Genomic DNA, 21,636 nt, shown 5'->3' with positions numbered 1-21,636 from the left:
TATGTCTGTATTTAGCATAATTTTAAATTTTAGAAAGATGTTCTTTTCCATCTGGCAGTAACAGAAGAATCACAATTTTTTAAACGTGCACTTTCGTAATGCCAGTGAAATAGAAATTTAAATGAGAGGCTGTCTTTCATAAACACTTTGCCATCTGTCGGTCAACCAAAAACTACTGTGATGATTATCAACATACTTGTTTTATTAAAAATGAAAGGCCAAAAACCTTAGTCACTAGTGATTCCTTTCTTTCAGTCAGACCCCATATTTTCCCCATTTTTCTCCCTGCAACACAGATCTAGAATTTCACCATTTCTTGGCACTTGCATTCCCATCATTCTGATCTAAAGCTACAGAGTTTCTCAAACCTGGGCAATCTCACTGGTGTCCCTGCCTCTACCTTTGGGCCCCTACAGTCTGTTCTCCACATGGCACATGCAACAGTCTTTAACTAAGCATGTTAGGTCAACTCTCATTCCCATCTTCTTCAGAGTACACCCAATGCCCTAGTGGCCAAAAGGCCTGAGATCCAGCCCTGCACCACCTAGCTGTCACCCCATCTCATCTCTCCTTCACTCTGCTCCAGCCACACCGACCTCCTTTGCCCTTACTTGGGACCCTCCATCCCTCCCTCGTGTCATTGGTCTCTGCTCAAACATTCCCTAATCATGGTACCCAGACTGGCCCCATGCAACACCTTCCTGCATGCTCCATCCTCTTTTCATCTCTTCTATATGGTTCTTATCACCAGAGAAGATCTGGGTTTTGAGGGGCTTAAAGATTGTACAATTTGATGGATCCTCTTTAAGGATCAAAATTATAACTAGAAAACTGCTAGGTCCTCCTTCAGGTAGAGCTGCCTCTGTTTTTCACTACTGAAATGATCTTATTAGCTTCATTGCTGGTTTCCTTGGTTTCTGATTCCTCTACAGATATGTGGACTCCTTTAAAGGAAGGACCCGGTCCATCTCCCCCACTCTGAGCCCAGCACCTGAACAGACTAGCCATTCCATAACCATGGGTCAAAGAGGGACTGTCCAATCTGTACAACAGTGAAAGCTTTGGGGGTAATATTTGTGGGCTTCCTACATTCACATCCTGAGATCTTTTAATAATTTTAAAATAGTTAAGTTATACATCTGCCTTACACAAGTTTGTGTTTTCAAAATTTATGTGCACTCATCTAAACTTCTCTTTTGAGATGCTGAAGTGTCTGAATTTAGTGTTGCCACTTACGATATGTTAGATTGAGTTCAGTTTGGAACACAATAATGGAGACTTTTATTGGAGGCATTCTTTGTAATTGTCAATACTTAGTGATTTTGTATCTTGTATCTGCAAGGACAGCTCAAAACTTATGCCAGGTAATGGAAACCATTAGCCATATATAGAACATTTGAGTGTGTCTGAGTGGCATCTTTAGAAAACGAATTTGTGGAATCCCTTGAAATTCTTGCTTGTTAAAAAAGAAAAGACGGGCCTTTCCTGAGTGCTCTTACAGAATAATGTTGAAACTCGCAGCAATTCTGAGTGCCCAGGAGTGTTTGTGGAGGGTGTCAGCTCCCAGTCTCCACATGCACAGCTCTGAGGCACATTTTGACCTCCTGCCCGCTTCACTGGTGGCAGCAAGTTTTTGAGTAGAGACTCCTGCTGCTGGCTTCTCATCCACTTAGACTGACTATTTCATTCTGCAATGGGGGAACGTCTAGAAAACTTCTCTGCTTATGATCTCAGTTAACAAGAGGGTAATCGAGAGGGCCAAGGACTCTGGTATATGTAATTTGTTTGCAATGATTCAGGTTTTTTTTTTTTTTCCTTTTAAAGTGTCTTGTAAAATGCGTCGCTGGGTGGAATAATGATTCATGTTCAGACCAAAAGAAAGGGCTTTTCCTCTTTTACCTTTATCTCTTTAAATGATAGGATAATGAGGGTGATGAGAACATGAATGTTCAAACTGCTGTAAAACAGATCATTTCAGAGATTTTGATGGGAAATAGTCTTCTTTAAACAGAGATATGGACAGGAACCTTTTACTAATACATAACTCATACAATATCAGCTACTTCTCTTAAATTGAGGATAGTTTAAAAAAAAAAAGTTGGGCTTCCCTAGTGGTGCAGTGGTTAAGAATCCACCTGCCAATGCAGGGGACACAGGTTCGAGCCCTGGTCCGGGAAGATCCCACATGCCGTGGAGCAACTAAGCCCGTGGGCCACAGCTACTGAGCCTGCGCTCTAGAGCCTGCAAGCCACAACTACTGAGCCTACATGCCACGACTACTGAAGCCTGCGTGCCTAGAGCCCGTGCTCCACAACAAGAGAAGCCACTGCAATGAGAAGCCCGTGCACCACGATGAAGAGTAGCCCCCTCTCACCGCAACTAGAGAAAGCCCACGTGCAGCAACGAAGACCCAACACAGCCAAAAATAAATAAAATAAATAAATAAATTTATAAAAAATTAATAAATAAATAATTTTTTTAAAAAGGGGAAACATGTTCAGATTCCCCCCTACCATTTTGTTGTATGTTCATGCGGTTACCTCTGTGATGGTCTTCAGTGCCAGCTGAGGTCAAGTTTGGTGGGGTGGGAGCTGGATTTGGAAATCTGTCCAGGGTGACAAAGATTCTAGGAGTGTAGGGGCCTTTGGATTGGAAAAATAAGGGAACTCAAATAACAATAATAATGTAGTTGTAGACTTGTTTATTCTTTCCATGTCAGTTTCAAAAACCAAAGAACTTTCTGCTAGACACAGAGATGAAACCAAAACCCCTACTCATCCTACATCATGGCGCATGAGTAGCATCTGGGAAAATCTATGTGAAACTAGAACCTTCACAGTCATTTAACTTGTTACTGGTTATATGTTTTGCTGCTGGTTGCATTTTTGTATGTTTATTAGAGGCTAATTTGTTAAAATCAAAACATGGTCCTTCTCTCCTTTTGCCTAATAATTCTCTATATTTCAGGAAAAAAATTTCTCTTTTTCCCAGAACTAGTATCACCTCAAAATTATTTTGAATGCCTTTTTTTTTCCTGGTCAATTCAGTTACAATAACAGGAAAAACCATTGCATTTCTGTTCTTCTTAAAATATAGATCAATTAATTCACTGTACTTCCCTTGGAAACATATCTAGCAAAATATCTCAGGGGTTCAATATTGATGCAGCAGACTTTGATATTATTTCTTAAACATGACCAATACAATTCACACAGCTCATTCTAGAATAAATATATCCCTTATATAATCTCATTAGTGGTATACCAGAATGGATTAATGACATACTCAATAATATTCAGTTTATACACTCAATGAAATTGATGAAGTTATAACTCTGAATTATATGCCTTTCACTGATTCTATCATATGTTATATGAGCATATTATTAAGTTGAGTCATATATTGACCAGGTAGTAAGTCAATTAAGAACATCCTTTAACAAGTTGATACAGTGGGTAGTTCCTTGACATTTACTGAGCTCATTGTTAAACAATTCACATTTGAGATTTCATTTAATCCTAAAAACAACCCTATGAGACAGGTTCACATTCTTTTTGTGTTTTACAGACAAGTAACTTGCCTCGTGGTACATGGGTTTTAAGAGAAGGGGGGATGATTTGAATCCAGTTGCTCCAGCTTCATAGCCAGCACCACCAAAACACAATAGACCCTCTTTCTAAAACATAATTTAAAAAGAAACATAATTCATCTTGGTTTACCTGTTGACTGGAGAAAGTAGATCATTTCCCACAACTGTAGAGAGAGATGTATTTTCTCTCAAAATTCTCAAAAGTAGTTTCTATCATAAAACCAAAGAAGATTTTAGCCTTTAAGAATTGTACTTCTATTTTACTCAGAGACAACTGCATGTACATACATCAACTCAAATTATACAGAAACTCCAATGGCTTAACTATGAGGACAAGAGGTGGAGTTCGTTGAGGTAAAATATGTATTTTACAAACTGATAACCTCGCAATTTCTGCATTAAAGTTGACAGTGAGATTCAGTTACCTCTGGTTAAGCCTCTGGTTTCAGATCTACAAACTTTGTATCTTCCAGTAGCTTTTTAAGCAGAGAAAGTTACTTAATTTTTAAACATTCATAAGGAATATAAAACAACTGTATCTTTTTTGCCAATTTTTCTAACCAACACCATTGAAAAATAACAGTTAATTGGAAATTTACTGAAATCCCTGAGTACTTCTTTTTAGTCAGCTTTCTATAAACCAGTTCTCAGAAATTGTGCCTTGATCATAAATATCTCGAGCAAGAGGAAGTACTATGTGTTCTTAGTCCTGCAGACTAGGATTTAAATTTACTTTGCATCTCAGGTCCAGCCTAGTTTCTTTTAGCACAAAGCCAGAAGCACAAAAATATATCCATTTTGCTTCCAGTAGACTAGATCCCAGAGAGGCAGAGAAATGTATACCCAGGTCCTTAGCTGTTTGAGGTCCTTATCTCACCAACCAGTAGGTTAACAAAAGGCTACTCCAGTCTCTTCTCTCTTCTAATCCCAGCTCCCAATTCCTCTCGCTTTTCAATGCAGAGTAGGTGAGCAATTTCATTTGTTGCCATGAACACCTGTAACCCATGCCCTCAGGGTCTCACTATCCTCAAACTAACCTTTCATACTATTTTTCTAAATGAAGACAGGTACCTCCCAAGAAGAATCCTGTTCCCTGATAACTTTTCCACCCGATATACATCATCATCATCATTAAAATTTTATGAAGGCTGTTGTTAACACACAAACACTGCTTTACTTGGATATGTTCTAAATTATTCATTGATGTTGATATCAACTTAATGATAATAGCTAATTCATTTGGTAAATATAGTTTATTCTCAATAAATGCAAATAATGTTAAGATCACCAGATCCATTAAATGGTGAGGCCCCATTTTTTGCAATGGGCGATATTGCATTACTTGCATTTGCCTTATATTTAATTTGATTGCCCAACCATTTGTTTTCTGAATTAAAAGGGTTTTATATATATTCTGCCTTCTTATGAAAGGACAAGGAAGAAAACCATTTCATCCTACTCCTGAATGATTTTTAGATAATTTTACTTCCAGAGTTTAAATTGAAAAAAGCTCTTTTAAACAGTGGACTGGATGACAAAGGTAAATAAGCTCTTTTCATTCTTCCCTGGTGCAAACTGGATGAGCTTTACTGATTCTTTGCACATACATCCCAGCTTTCATCCCCAAGAGACTGTCTACATTAGGTTTAAGAAGGTTCTCTTTGTAAACAACCTAAAAGGACAGGTAGCAGGGGAAAGTTTTGCTTTGTTTGATTAGTTAATTCATTTTTATTTCCCCTGGGTATGGGGTTCATCAGCCTCCAACTTTCTTACTTCGTATATAGATTACTCTCTGCATCTAAATTCCTGAAGTTCACAGCTTAACACAGAAATAAACATGAGCTATTGGCACAGGAACTAAAGTGGACCATGTATCAAAGAATCATTTAATAAATGAATTTAAGATTGTCTAATCAGGGCTTCCCTGGTGGCACTGTGGTTGAGAGTCTGCCTGCCGATGCAGGGGACATGGGTTCATGCCCCGGTCCGTGAAGATCCCACATGCTGCGGAGTGGCTGGGCCCGTGAGCCATGGCCGCTGAGCCTGCGCGTCCGGAGCCTGTGCTCCGCAACGGGAGAGGCCCTTGTACCATCAAAAAAAAAAAAAGATTGTCTAATCAGATTATTTATGAAAAGCCCTTTCCAGTCATTCTCTGTCAAGTTCAAGAAAGTAGGAGATGTGAGATTTGTTCAGTCCAGATCCAACTCAAGCTATTGTTTCCCTATATGTATTTCAGTATTGATAGTTTTTTTCAATCATTTGTATTAATGTAAATAAATTGGAATCACACAGTCAGAATGAAAAGAGAAACACAACAATAAGATACTACTACAATCTAGTAGAATGGCCAAAATGCACAGCACTGACAACACGAAATGATGGTGAGGATGTGTAGCAACAGAAACTCTCATTCACTGCTGGTGGGATGCAAAATGGTACAGCCACTTGGGAAGACAGTTTGGTGGTTTCTTACAAAAATAAACATCCTCTCACTGTACAACCCAGCAATAGCTCTCTTTGGTATTTACCCAAAGGAGTTAAAATTTTATGTCCTCACAGAAACTTGCACACAGATGTTTATAGCAGCTTTCTTCCTAATTGTCAAAACTTAGAAGCAACCAAGATGTCTTTTAGTAGGTGAATGGATCAACTATATTACATCTAGACGGTGAAATGTGATTCATCACTAAAAAAAAAACGAGCTGTCAAAACCGTGCAAAGACATGGAGGAATCTTAAATGCATACACTAGGTGAAAGAAGCCAGTCTGAAAAGGCTGCTTACTGGATGATTCCCACTCGATGACATTCTAGAAAAGGCAAAACCGTGGAGACCATAAAAAGACCAGTGATTTCTCCAGGCGATCGCGAGGAGGGGTGGGGGGATGAACAGGCAGAGCAAAGAGGTCTTTTAGGGCAGTGAAATTATTCTATGTGACACTATAATGGTGGATACATGTCATTATACATTTATCAAGACCCACAGAATGTACAACAGCCAAGAGTGAATCGTAATGTAAACTGTGTACTTCGGGTGATAATGGTGTGTCAGTGTAGGTGCACAGATTGTCACAGATGTAGGGCTCTGGGGAGGATGTTGATAATGGAGGAGACCGTGCATGTGTCAGGGCAGTGGTATATGGGAAATCTCTGTACTTTCTGCTCAAATGTGCTGTGAACAAAAAACTGCTCTAAAAAATAACATCTATTAAAAAAAACTTTTTAAAGAGAGAAGGAAACTGACATACGATAAGCACTGTACCATTCTTCCACTCATCTGATCCATATTTATTGACTCAGCACTCTATGACAGGCATTCTGCTAGTGGGTTTGATTTTGTTATGATCTGTAGAGATTGGATATATTATATAATATTTTATTGACTTGGTTTCAATAATAGTAAACCTAGATTTGTTTAAGATTTGATTTTTGAAGAATTCTGCATGAGGATGATGAAGAGAGGAAGAAGAAAGGGTACACTGGCCTGAAATGATAGCATGGGGACCAAAACTAGGGCCCCGCCTCTTGGATTTGGAGTGACCGATGGGGAGGATTAAAGGAAAAATAGACCACTTTAAAGAAAAATAGTGGGAGAGGAAGTAAAGGTACCTTTTTAAAAAGGAGAGTTTCCCCTGATCATCTTTCAAAGAGAGTTGTACTTTGTTAATGTTGACAGTGGGTTTGTTTGGAGCCTTATAAGAGTTTAAGGTTGGACACAAGAAGAAACTAGAAGAATTGGATGCCAGGAGAAGTTGAAGAGAGGGAGGATCCCAGGGAAAAGCAGAGGGGAAGTGAAGAGGGCAGCATTGGACCCATCGATACCACCAGAGGTTCTGCAAGGAATCAAGACCCTGCAAGAGAATTGAAAGTCTGACCTACGGCTCTCTTTCGGGTCCTGCTGGGAGCAGGGAGGCTGCAGGAGGGGTCAGAACCAAGGACCTGACCATCACATTCATGTCTGTGACGGTCAACTCTGACGAATGTTTGGCTTCAGAAAACTGAAGTAGGATTCTCTTATGCTTAGGTAAAATTCAATCCCAAGAAAGCAAAAGGTTTTTTTATATTGATGATCCGGTGACCCTCAAAATAAGAGCAAATGAAAAAGTGTATCATCTTATTTGTGTTGCTCTAAATGGGTTAAAATAGAATTGAAGGGATCATTATAAATTTGGATATACGGCATTAATTAGGGTCACACTGAAAACAGCATTTTCTCATTATACATTAAGAATTGATATTGCCTTCATTTTGAATTCATTTTCCCTTTTAAAGCTTTGGAATAGTATTTTAATAGCTTAGTTCATTAAGCTATATGAATGGGAAATATATTATCATAAATTAGGAATCTTAACTATAATATACAGAGTAGCTAAGGTAGAGAGATAGATGGATTCACTATACCATTTACCTTTAATACATAACCAATTGGTGAACTGTAAGAATGGCTTTATTACCACTTTTATAATAGTTTCATCATTATTAAAATAATTAAACCTAGATAATTTTAACGTACAGCATATACATGGAGGCACAAACACATTGAGAAAATGACATTCATAGTTTAACCTTTTTTGTACAAATGGAAATAAAAATAAAATGCATGTGTTAAAGCTCAGATGTATTTACAGGACACGTGTATAGCAACAGACTTCATCTCTCTTGCGTGAGTGCCAAGCAGGCCCTGGGTCAAATTGTAAGTTGAGAAAAAGTGGTTTTCTGATCCTTTGGTAGCCTTTTCTAATTGTCCCAATGGTCCCTTTAGCCACCTTCCACCGGTGCTGTCACCAATGCAGACTGTACAGGCACCTCGGGGACATTAACGCCTGTCTCTACACCCCTGTCCCCCTCTGGGGGTGGAGGTGTGTGGAGGTCTCCTCTCCTCTCCTCTGTCCCTGGTCCTGATCTCACGGGAGGTGCGATACCACAGTCATGTTTTCTAAATTAGGGACCTAGAGTCCATGAGTTCTGGGAGAATTTCAACTTTCTCTGTTTTCATTTGGTTGATGGATGAAAATAATTCCTCCCGGCATATTCTGAATCATGAGATGGTCCACCTTACGTGTGAGACATGCATCCTCATTTTTTTGTAAGCTGGTCCCAGAAGAGCTGCAGTGGCCCCTTGGAGACGTTCTTAGATGTTTACAAAAGGGTTTTTTGTTTGTTTTGTTTTCCTTTAAAGAGGATATTACTCAGTTTTGAGTTAGCTGACCTGAGAAAGAAACACGCTGTAACAAGTAATCCCTCTGCATTTACTCAAATACTTACTGCACTTCTACTGTGTGCCTGGCATTGCACTTGGAATAGGGATGGGGATCTACCAATGAACAAGACAAAGAGACTTGCCTTCCAAGAATATACATTCTAGCAGAAGACAGACAATAACAAGAAACATAATAAAGAAGTTAGGACAAATGCTATGAAGGATTCTATGACAGATTAAGGTGAAACAAGACTGCTGGATTAGGCAGGTGGTGTGATTCAGATGGCAGTTTTAAACAGTGTACCTGAGTGGCCTCCTGGAGAACATGGCACTGGAGCACTGTTGAAAGAGTCTGGGGATCCAGCCCTGTGCCCCTGCACATCTGTGGGATGAATGAGTTTTCTGTAAACAGAAAACTAAATAGGGAAGGTGTCAGATTATATTCATTCATGCCAAATTATAATTCTTCAATCCCTGAGGGATAATGAGGTTAAAAAAAGGAAAGAATATTACTGAGTGAATTGTATGTCTTCTTCTTCCAAATACAGAAATATTCAAATACAGCTCTGCTAATGAAAACTGCATGAAATGCTATGTATGTTAACTAGACCATTTGTTTGCAGTTTAAATTTTGAAATGGGTCTATTAAAAGACAGCAAGGAGAAAACACATCTGGAAACATAGTGCAAGGGCTTTTTTTTTTTTAAATTTACTTATTTAAAAAAAGAAACATTTTCTTTGGGTAAAAAGAACACCCAAATGTAATATTATTTTACTTTTGTTATTAATCAAATACCTATGTTCTGCAGAACATGACTTGGTCCTCGTGTTCAGACCAGCTGCCATTGTGGGTGACATTCTTAGTTTCCAGGTCTTCTCAGATGAAAAGACTTGTGTCATTTCTGGTTTTTCATTTGGCTTCTGGTTCCTTTGAAAGGTTGGGAGCATTCCCCTATTAAGCATCATTTTCACATTTTGTACAGCAATCCTTCAGCCCTTTAAGACAGCGGTTACATTTAATAAGTCTTAGGAGTGAGAAGCATTCTTTTGCCCATCCATCTGCTTCATGCCCTGAGTATGTGGCATATTTTTATAGAGAGAAATGGCTGAGACACCCATTAGGAGGTTAAAATCATCTTTTCAAAATTCTATGCCTTGAAAGGAAATGCATTTGAATTTTTATTGGTAAGATATTAAAACAAGTAAAAGCAATAGAATCTACAGAGAACAATAATTTGTTTTCTTTTCCCTTTGTAAAAGGCCTTCATTCAGTTCAGTGTAATTAATTGTATTGATAGCAACTACCTCATATGAAAAACCTGTTGGGGTTTAAATAGTGAAATCATCCTCTCTAAGGCAACCTTGCTTTCTCCTTTACTCTTTCAGATAAGGAGACAAGGAGGTATTCAGCTCCTGGTGGACCTGCTGGACCATCGGATGACGGAAGTCCACCGTAGTGCCTGTGGGGCGTTGAGAAACTTGGTGTATGGGAAAGCCAACGATGACAACAAAATCGCCCTGAAGAACTGTGGCGGCATCCCAGCACTGGTCAGGTTGCTCCGCAAGACCACCGACTTGGAGATCCGGGAGCTGGTCACAGGTCAGAATCCTTATTAACGGCATGACTGACTCTCAGATAAATTTCCCATCATCTAGCACGGTCGTGATGTGCTCACCAAGTATTATAGTCCCAGCCTCTCTGAGAGCTAATAACACTAGTCGTCCCTATGTGTCTCTGTAAATAACAAAAGTGAATGAAAGGGTATCAGTTGTCATGCCGGTAGATGGGTCATATTAAATAACTAGCATCCAGTAAACATAACCCTCCTAAAATTCTATGACCATATTTCAGCCTTTGTCATTTGATTCAGAAGTAGTTGACATCTTAGAATACCCATGGGTCATCATTAGAATGACATTAATCATAATTGATGAAAGGACAGGGCATGTGAGTTATTGTTAATCAGGTATATATTCTGGCTTAGAGTGTGCTTAACAACAGAGCTCTTATTGTACTTAACAGTTAATTTCTTGGATAAAATATTTATGCGTAGTAAAAGCCCCCAGGTTATATAAAATTACAGATTAAGGAATTTCTCAAAAGTGATCATGAGAGAAAGCCTTTCCATGAGCATAGGACTTTGGAGTTTTGTGAAATGGACATAATTATGGTAACTACCTTATAGAGCCATAGGATTAATCAGTGAAAAAATGTAAAGCATTTAGCATGTGCCTTTGTGGAATATGTATGGATACAGGAAACATTAGTCATTTGCTGTTGCCCCTCACTTTTTAAATGTGCAGTTTTACTTGTTGGAGGGCTATGGGTATTGGTGGTCTCAGTACAGAATTTCAAATCACTCTTCTTGATTATATATATATATATATATATATATATATACATATATTGCTGTTCTATGTGATATTTGTTTTTTGGCTCATCAAAGTACTCCTTCAGGGCTTCCCTGGTGGCGCAGTGTTTGAGAGTCCGCCTGCCAATGCAGGGGACACGGGTTCGTGCCCCGGTCTGGGAAGATCCCACGTGCCGCGGAGCGGCTGGTCCCGTGAGCCATGGCCGCTGAGCCTGCGCGTCCGGAGCCTGTGCTCCACAGCGGGAGAGGCCACAACAGTGAGAGGCCCTCGTACCGCAAAAAAAAATAATAATAAATAAATAAAAATACTCCTTCAAGTATTTGGCAAGGGGATTGCAGGGTTGACTCTCAGAGAAGGATCTTTTAATTATCCATGATTCCACTGACCTTCTGTCTCGACTCTAAAAGTTCCTTGAAACTATGCTGATGAGCATATGCTCACTTGCTCATTTAAGAAAATACATTACCGAAGCTAGAGTCATAAATATTTGTTCATTCTTGGGTCAGGACTCCCAGCTGCAGCATATTTTCTCTAACTTACACCCTTTAAGATTATTGTCACATCTCCTTTCTACTTAGCTAAATTAGAACTAGACTCCCAATTTTTTTTTCCTTTTGTTTTCTCTTTTTCCTTTTCTTTCTTTCTTTTTTTTTTTTTTTCTTTCTCTAAGTGGAGGATTGTCTTTGTGGGGAAAAAAAAAGTTGTCAAGGGTTGTGTTTTGATAGTAATGGTTCACACTAAACTAGCATGGGGTGACATGGTCAGGGAAGGAAAAACTGTTGTTATGCACATATTATGATGTGTAGGATAGTTTGGGGATGAGTGAAAGAACTGAAAACATCCCCTGCCATTAAACTTATGAACACCCGTGCTTATTTTTATGGATCATGTTTAAGTTGGAATGCCTGCAAGTGAAAGGACTCAATGTGCATGATGGAAAACAAACACCATGGTGCTTCTGTGCATTGGCTTCCTTGCCAGTGGAGGTATGAGGCCAACACAACTAAAGGAACACCCTGCTGTGTACTTATGCATCCGTTTCATGATTTGAAAAGAATTGGATTCTACCAAAATTTGGATTTGCTCCAGCACATATCCCTTGTCTTGAAGCACTCTCTGTGGTGGCTTATCTCATTGCCAGAGAAACTCAGCCCCATGCAAAAGGTTGAGGTGTTGATGGCTTCAATCAGAAAGGAGATGGCAGCAATGCCTGTGTCCCATGATGCTGTCTACCACAACACGCCCTGCACTTCTTGTGATATTTGAAGCTGCTGTGAAAGAAATGAAGGCTGGCTCCTCCCTTGCCTTTAGCTCTGCTTCTGACAGATGCTGCGTGTCACTCATTATGTGCCCCTGAGCAACATCAAAAATATCTGTGTGAGCCCCATTTGGAAACATCAAAGGCAGATAAACTCTTCAGAATGCCCACAAGTTTCCTTTCCCTGGTGAAGCTTTGGCTGTAGAAAAGATGCTTGGACTTGTTATACCTAGAAAACATATGCCTCTTATTCTGCTCCTTTTGAGAAGAACAAAAGTTTGCACCCATTATCAAATCATGACCCACTGTTTCCTCATCAGCATGAGCTTGTGGCCCAGACTCTCTCCTAGAAAAAATGCTGTCTTCTGCCATGATGCCATCCAAGCCATCAGAGCTAAATGGATTCAGGGTGACAGTGGTTGCTACTTCAATAGATGTTTTCTGCCTTTCCAGAGGCAGGGTCTTATTGTGCCCGGCTGAACTTCAGGCACGAATTTCACCTTTTTCAAAGAAAACTAGGTTGTCAAAACAGTTAGACTGGCTGAAGCTCCTGGTTTCAGGAATTGCCACAGTGGATGCTGTTGAAAAACAACAAGCACGTTGGCCAAGCTACCCCTCTAGAAAAGGAAGTCCGAGGCAAGCATCTAGGAGAGCAATCCAGCATGGAAGGAATTGCCGCTGCAAGTCAGTCTTTAGTGACAAAGCCTTCTAAATTTCCACGCTGGTGGAAACCTGGGGCTGCCTGGAAGCCTGCGAGGCTCACTGACTTCCATTTAAACAGAGCAACAAGATGCAAATCTAGCCAAAGCTGACTCCACTGCCTGAAGAAGAAAGTCAAATGAGGCAAATGTATTCACCTCCAAGAGGCTTAGAGAGTCATTTTCATCTTCAGCACCAGCCATGGTCAACCACCAAAGTGCACTGTGAGAGCTGGGATTCCTGCAGAGCTCTGAGAATACACGATTTTAGTATCACCAACCCAACTTAACTTCAAGGTTATCCAGTCCTCCATTTCTCTTATGTGTTATCCTCTTTCCTCTCCTCTGAGAGTCCTGGACTAGGCTTCTGTGCACCAGTGCTGAACCGAATCTCGGAGACAGAGTTTTGGGTGAAGTAGAAAAGAATAGCTTTATTGCTTTGCCAGGCCAAGGGGACACAGCAGGCTCCTGTGTGTCCCCGTGCATCCTAACCCAGGGGGATTTGGTGAGGAGTTTTATAGCCATAGTTCAAAGGTGCGGTTGCTGATAAGATTAGGATGTGTGCAGGGCCTGCACTCCTTTCATCTGGTCTCAGGTGATCTTGATGAACTTCTCTGGTTCCTTTTAATCTGGCCTCAGATGGTCTTCTCTAGAATGAAGAATGCTGACATCTTCTATTTATTGGGGGTTTTAGTTCTATAAAGAGCTCAAAAGATATCGTTATGTATATTCCTTTAGGTGAACCAGCACCCTGCCCCAATGCTGCACTGTTGCTTCTTGGCTGATCCTCCCTTACCTCTATGTTCCCTCCCTTCTTTGATTAGCAAATATTTGAATCTACCCTTTGGGACCCAGGGAAGGTCATGGAAGCTGCAGTCCGTTCCCTACAAACAAGGAACAGGGCCTGGGTGGGGAGGGGGGGACACAGAAAGGCTTCTGTGCCTAGGAGCCCCACAGGGTCCTGCTTGGTTTCAGTCTCTGCCCAAGTCTGATGAACTTTCTACTCCAGTAAGCCTCTCTCTGTGAGTCCAGGCCTTTCGCTCACTCCTTAGTTGCTCATTTCTCAAATGCTTTTGAATGTCTATGGTCATCAGGTGTGTGCTAAAGCCTTGGACATCTGCACATGCAGGCTTGGCGGTCAGCAAACCCACACCAGCACAGCCACCTTGGTGCTTCTGCCAGCGCCTGCTGTAATGGTTGGGGACCCTGCTGTGAGTTGTCACACCCTGGATTACTGGCTTCTAATCATTAAAAGAGATATTCTGGCAAACGTGTCCATGTTTTAGAAACTTAACTAGTTGAGCATAGAAAGAGGTGATGGCGGGCTTCCCTGGTGGCACAGTGGTTAAGAATCCGCCTGCCAGTGCAGGGAACACGGGTTCGAGCCCTGGTCCAGGAAGATCCCACATGCCGCGGAGCAACTAAGCCTGTGTGCCACAACTACTGAAGCCCATGCACCTACAGCCCGTGCTCCGCAACAAGAGAAGCCACCACAATGAGAAGCCCGCACACTGCAACGAAGAGCAGCCCCCGCTCGCCGCAACTAGAGAAAGCCTGCGCGCAGCAACAAAGACCCAATGCAGCCAAAAATAAATAAATAAATTTATGGGAAGAAAAAAGAGGTGATGGCTTTGGAGGGTGGAGTAGAGGGTAAAAGGGTCACTTCACTTCTGTTGTCACAAGGACCCTCCTCAAAACCTTTTTGGAATTAGGTTAGACACTTGTGCATGAATCAAAAAGACAGTGATTCAAGCATAACAACTCTGCTCATTACTTCCTTTGTAATTCTTCAGCAGACCTAATCGTTCAGCAAGGAATAAAGACATCCCAGGCCCCTCTAATACACGAAGTTTTTTCTGTTGTATTTTCCTTCCTGCCTGTTAGTGAATTTGTGAAAACAGATGTGCATTGAAAAAACAATTATAGGGGAAGGGAGACACTTTGAATTCCTCTTTAGATATTTACAAACTAGGATCTTTTGTAAACAAATATTCAAAAGAACAATTTTAGTGATTTAAAAAAAAAATAAAGCATGTTTATAAACCAGACTTTAGATTAGACTTAAGCTCTATATCCAGAAGGATTGAGAACACCAAATTATAAACAATAAAAGACTAAAAGAACTAAATGACTTTGCAGAACTTTACATTATTTACTGAGTATTCCTTGGCAAACAGTTTGAACAATAATAAAATGTTAAAAATTGAGGTATTTACATGCATTTACATTCAACACATAAGCATGCTTGCTTAAAAAAACAGCTGCCTGTTTGCACTTCAGTATCTATTCATAGCAGAATATATTTTGCCAGTTCCTGTTAGGCCTTGAAATAAATAATTTTCTTCCTATGCAATAATTACTATGAGATGATGATCAGAATTTTATTTAAATCCAGTTGAAGCTATTTTATGCTGGCCATTACTTGAAATGTTCCTAAGCAAATAAACTTTGATTAGAACTGCTGCCTGTCCTTTGGGCTTGACTAATACAACTTTTCTCTCCCTAAAGACGGAAATAACCTAAATTTTGAAATGCCCAACTAAAGATTTCAGGATGCTTTACAAATCATACTAAAACAATCTTCATTAAACCATAAAACTTAATAAATAAGTTTTATTTCTGTTGAAAGCAAGTGTCCTTAAGAGTTCTACTTCTCCAACAGCAGAGTATATTTTTTCATTTTATGCTTCGTGTACCCAAATAGTCTTTTCTTTTAATTAAGGAGACAGGCCTCAGTTTAACTATTTTACTTACTAGCATTAGGTCATTTGATTTAATGCCTAGTCTCCAAAGGGCTCCAAAGTTGAGTTATATGCCCTCAAAATTCATATGTTGAAGTCCTAACCCATAGACCCTCAAAACGTGACTCAGATGTAATTAGTTAAGTTAGGATGCTAGAGTACGATAGGCCCCTAATCTGATAGAGCTGACGTCTTTATGAAAAAAGGAAATTTGGACACAGACACATACAGGGAGAATGCCATGTGAAGATGAAGGCAGAGATCGAGGTGATACTTCTACAAGCCAAGGAACACCAAAGATTCCCAGTAAACCACCAGAAGCCAGGAGAAAGGCATGGTCAGCTTCTCCCTCACAGCCTCAGAAGGAACCAAGCCTGCTGACACCTTGATCTTGGATTTCTAGCCTCCAAAACCATAAGTCTGGTAGACAAAGTGTAAATATTACTAAATATTATCTCTACTGCCAATGGAAGCCAGGTTGGAGGCATTACTCTGTGTCTGTTAGCCAGTGGGCTTACTATTTCAAAAGAACTCTGGGGTGTAACAAACAAACACCCTTTATGGAAGGAGACATTGGAACAGAGAAGCATTTTCCCCACTAACATCCTCCAGCCTTGTTTTTTTCTCTTATTTTATTTGTATGATCAGCCAGAGGCATGGCTCCTCTCTCCAAAGCAGGAGCCAAGCATTTTGTCAAAGTAGCCTTTCTTCCATCTTCCTGGGGCTTTTTGGTCTTCACCTGGGACTCCTGGTGGGCATTTTATAAATTATACCAAGCGGTACTGAAAGGGGTCAGAATAGCACATTATTTAAGTCAATCCAGGGTCACTGTCTTCCCAAGATTTAAAATTAAAATCCAGATTTATTTTTTATCCCAAATAATGTCCAGCCATGTTATCCAACATAGCATATCAGAGGTTTTGCAGTAATGTTAAGCATCATCATAAAGATAAAAATGAACAGAGACATTCAAGTAATGAAATGCCAGCAATGTAGAGATGCTTTGAATTTTAATATAATCCCTACCAAATACCAAATTCCCAAGGAGAAATTAAAAATCAAAGTTTAAATCCACTTTCATGTTGAAGTCCAAAGACATTAAAGTTCAAAGGAATTAAAGCTAAAAAATCAATATCTCTTGCCATTGTGTGTTAAAGTTCACAGACCACGATTCTTAAGTTAACTACAGTGTAAAAACCATCCTCCCCAACGTCTTTATTCTGCATAGTCTCTGCCAGAAGGGTTCTCTGGGGTTTGGTTCCCTCAGCAACAGGGGCTACCTCACAATGGAACTGCTGACATAGTTTCAGGGGCCTCAGAAAATGCATTATTTCAGTGTCAGCTCCCACTCTTCTCACTGTTTAAGGATGTGAACCCTGGCGTGTGCCCATCACCTTTAAGAAAGAAGCCATCCTTGGCCCTCAAGAACGGTTATCTCAGACACAGGTGGGTACCCAGGACCGGCCAGAGTCAAGACCATGGCAGTCACTTACTAAAGTCTGTATTGATTACCTATTGCCGCTACAACAAATTTCCACAAATTTAGCCCTTAAAACAATGCAAATTTATAATCTGCTAGTTCTGGAGGTTAGAAGTCCAACACAAGCCTCACTGGGCTAAAATGGCTAAAATCAAGGTGTCAACAGCACTGTGTTCCTTTCTGGAGACTTTAGGGGGGACAGGCCTTGCCTTTTCCGGCTTCTAGAGGTCATCCACATCCCCTAACTGTGACCCACTTCCTCTATTTTCAAAACTGGCAACATGGCATCACCGATGAGTCTTCCACAGTCACATTTCCCATGACTGCTGCCTGGAATGGTCCTCTGCTTTTAAGGACGCACGTAACTAGATTGGGCCCACCAGAATCTCCAGTAGACTCTCCTCATCTCAAGATCCTTAAATTAATTGCAGCTTCAGAGTCCCTTTTGGCATATAAGGTAACATATTCACAGTTTCTGGGGATTAGGATGTGGACATTGTTGGAGGACCATTATTTTGCCAACCACAGTATCAGAGGAAAGATGAGTAAATGAAGATCTCCTTGGATTCAGTGAGTCCGATGAGGCCAGTCTGGTGGTACCCGGCTTCCAGAGTCTACAATGGGTGAACTTAAATTGACTCAGGAGAAAAAAATCTCAGCAAAAGTTAATCTAGGTGTTATGCATTCATGCATGTAGTCTCCTCTTTGGGAAATTGGAATTGTATACATTGCTGCCATCTTGGAATATTTAGATGCCTTCACCAGGTGTGTCAGCTGGGGTTTGACCAGAGAAGCATGAGCAGAATGAGTGGTATGGAGAAAGGGATTTATTATCAGAATGAGACCTGACATCCCAGCAGGAACTGGTGAAGAAGTCTGAGGAAGGCTGTACCTCTGTGTCTGGTGCCGGGGCTGAAGTTGACGTAGGTCGGCAGGTAAAGATGAGGAAGGAAAGCTGAATATGAAGCAGGGGAGAGCGAGGGCCAGCGGGCACCCGTGAGGATAGCCTGGCACCCTCTTCTGCCTCTCCTTGGCTGCATACTGGCTACATGAGAGACGCACGAAAGCTGGCGCCCTTTGCCATAGCCATTTGCCTGGCCCAGGACATGGGGAAGCATGGTGCCCCCCTTCCTCCAGAGCTTACCACCTGCTGCTTCCCCGAACCTTCCAAATTGCCTGCAGATTTCTCCCCTGACAACCTCAACCTGGAATGTGCAGGGAAGGGAATTCTGGGAGGCGTGGCTGCAGCTCTGCGGGGTGACACAGCACAGACCCACCACAGCAGGTGTCACCAGAGGGGACTCCTTTCCCTTCCTACGTGCTTGAAACCTTTGACTGTTAATTTCCTCTTTGGGAGTTGGGTGTCTCAGCTCTGCGCCGAGGGCATGTGCGCTGTGTGATGACATGCCTTCCACGCTCAGTTGTTCACAGATGTCTCTCAACCCTGTGCCACACAGCTCTTTCCCTGCTTTGTACTTTGGAATTGTGAAATCGCCTAGCCCCATGCAGGATGCAGAATCACCCTCCACAGATTCCCAGACTGAAGACACTCTTTCCTTTTTTTTTAAGTTTTTTTTCTTTTGATGTGGAACATTTTGAAGGTCTTTATTGAAGTTGTTACAACGTTGCTTCTGTTTTATGTTTTGCTTTTTTGGCCACGAGCCATATGGGATCCTAGCTCCCCGACCAAGGATCCAACCCACACCCCCTGCCTTGGAAGGGAAGGTCTTAACCACTGGACCTCCAGGGAAGTCCCTGAAGACACTGTTGATGTCACTGAAAAGGGTGCTTCCAGGGGCACCTCTGCTCTGTGCTGCTCAAGTCTCTGTCTCTGTTCGTGTTCTGGGCCCTGAGATCCACATCTTCCTTTTTACCGCTGTGATGGGATGCATGTCTGTGAAGCATTCCTCTCTGCTCATGTCCCATACCTTTCAGGAGAACTCAGTTGAGTTTCCACCTGTTACACCAGCTTCCTTGGTTGGACGCTGCTTCCTAGCATGCGTAGGGAGAGAACTGTTTGCTGGAATTGAGTTCTGCATTCCCTTTACTTTCCCTTTGCCCTTGAACCTGAAAGCACTCTAGCAGCAACGTGCTTTTCTAACATTCCTCTAGATTCCAGAACAGGAGTTGGCAAACTTTTTCTGTAAAGGGCCAGATGGTGACTGTTTTAGCTTGTAGGCCATAGAGTCTCTGTTACAACGATTCAGTTCTAATATGGGGTGAAAGTAGCTGTAGACAATATGGAAACAAATAGGCGTGGCTGTGTTTTAATAAAACATTATACATAAAAGCAAGTGTCTGGCACCCAGGTCATAGTTCATAGGACCCTCTGTTACCCCGTCTCTTCCACAGCCAAGTTCTGGATGCAATAAAGAGGGAAGCTACCTCATCAACTCCTTACTCTAAGGGGTCAGGTTGGAGGCCAGGCTGCAGGTTTGTTTGCCCAGCAGGTTTGCTAATCCAAAAGCTCAGAATTAGGCAGAGGTATCCACCAACGCACAGCTGCAGAGGAGCCAGAGCAGCCTTCCTCCCCCGCTACCAGCCTCCAGGGACACATCCCATGGAGCCCAGGGGAACCAGAGTTCCCAATGGCCATTCATTCCCAAGAGGAAGGAGGCCCGAGCTGATCCAAGCCCTGTGTGCCCACTGACTACTTGAATCAGTCCCTCCACTCCCAGGGGAAGACTGAGTGAGGGGTGTGGGAGAAGACTGTTTTACATTCGTTGTGCTCCATTCAGAGAAAGGAAACAACAGCCCTGGGGAAGACATTCCCCAGCAACCCACTGCTGTGAATTCTAATGGATCCCTGAAGGCGAGAAGAAATCAGTGTGTGTGCTTCGTCTGCCTCTTGACCCCAGCTCATCTCCTAACCAAATCTGTATCTCACACATTTTTTATAGAGATGTCTTCTCTTATCCTCTGTCATTTTAACCATTTGAACGGTTACCTCTCTCTATAGTAGATTGCCCAGTTATATCCAAATACAAAAGACAAAAGCAAACCTCAGCACTAGTTCTGATTTCTGATTTCCTCTCCAACCAGACCGAATCAAATTAGGAAATTTAGACCATTAACTTCTTACCCACCCCTACTCTTAGTCCTAGAGATTGAAGGAGGTCTGTAGGCCATGGGTCTAATTTATTCATTAAACAAATGCTTGTAGAGTGTCTACTATGTGGCAGTGAGGTTTAGGTGCCTGGCCTATAGGAATAAGTACCCAGGTACCTTCTAGCCAGAGACCAGCTCTAGGGTATGGCACTCCTCCTAATGACCAAGATGGTGGTACCTGTGCTCCAGGGAGCTGGATGGAGAAAGAGAGAAAACAAAAAGGACACAGGTGGGAGAGATCGTGGATTTCAGTTGATTTCAAAGTAAAGAAGTGAACTATAGCAAGACTTTAAGTGTAATTTCAATATGCATCAACAGAACCATTGCAGAATGTTTCAAACTAGGAACTCAGAGGCCTGCCCCCATAGAGCTTATGTTGCAGTGGACAAGACAGATAATAAACCTATAATTTCAGGGAGTGGTAAGTACCGTGATGAAAAATGAAGCAGGCTACGGAGATCAGAAAGTGATGGGAATTTGTTACTTGGAATGAAGCTCAGCTTAAAAACATGAAAAGCCCCAAAGAAAGCTGTGTTCACTAAGATGGACGTTTCTTTCTCTCTCCCATACATGAAGTCTGAAGGTTGTAGGTGATAACACAACTGTGCCCCATAGTCTTTAGAAACCCAGCCTCCATCCAGTCATAGATCATATTCTTTAGGGTGTGGCTCTCTTATTAACAACCAAGATGGTGGCACCTGTGTTCCAATGAGCAAGACATTTTGATATGCAGTGTTTTAAAGGAGTGTATGCTTCCTTATGTTATGGTAAGACAAGACATTGACTGTAAATCAGTTCTACAACCCTTCTTTGTTACACGTTCCATAGGGTAGAACACCAGTGAATGTATCTAAAGCTGTCATGTCACGTTGTTTCCTCTGTATTACATTCTTCCTTCTCTTCAGCCTGCCTAACCTAAGAATCAGGGTATTCTCTGCATTCTTGTATCCCCAAAAGGGATGAACAAACATTCCTCAATACCCACCACTTACCAATCATTCTGCTGGGTCCCCTGAGCCTCTGGAATTAAAGGAGTTGCTCAGTGTCACTGCTGGGCTCTGGGACATGCCTGGTGCTCTATTTCCAGTGCCTGTCTGCTTTACAACAATGATTTCCCAATCCCCACCCCCGGCAATCAAATACAGATTTCCAGGTCCACAATCTCTATGGTAATAGCCTGGGACTCCACGT

General features: G+C 41.5%; 1 protein-coding gene across 2 annotated transcripts in view; it reads left to right on the top strand.

Annotated features, from left to right (window-relative positions):
- CTNND2 (catenin delta 2) overlaps positions 1-21,636 on the top strand; it is a gene marked incomplete at its 5' end in the record, with an annotated part of 962,722 nt that overhangs the window by 723,884 nt on the left and 217,202 nt on the right. For both annotated transcript variants that reach the window (XM_081231805.1, XM_081231804.1), the window contains one exon: positions 10,174-10,387. In XM_081231805.1, coding sequence (XP_081087931.1) covers positions 10,174-10,387 — 214 coding nt within the window. The remainder of the gene's footprint in view (positions 1-10,173; positions 10,388-21,636) is intronic.

This window comes from Mesoplodon bidens (assembly GCF_964165515.1).
Source record: "Mesoplodon bidens genome assembly, chromosome: 4".
NCBI classification, from domain to species: domain Eukaryota; kingdom Metazoa; phylum Chordata; class Mammalia; order Artiodactyla; family Ziphiidae; genus Mesoplodon; species Mesoplodon bidens.
The sequence above is the reverse complement of the archived record's forward strand: the minus strand, read 5'-3'. Positions and strand labels throughout refer to the sequence as shown.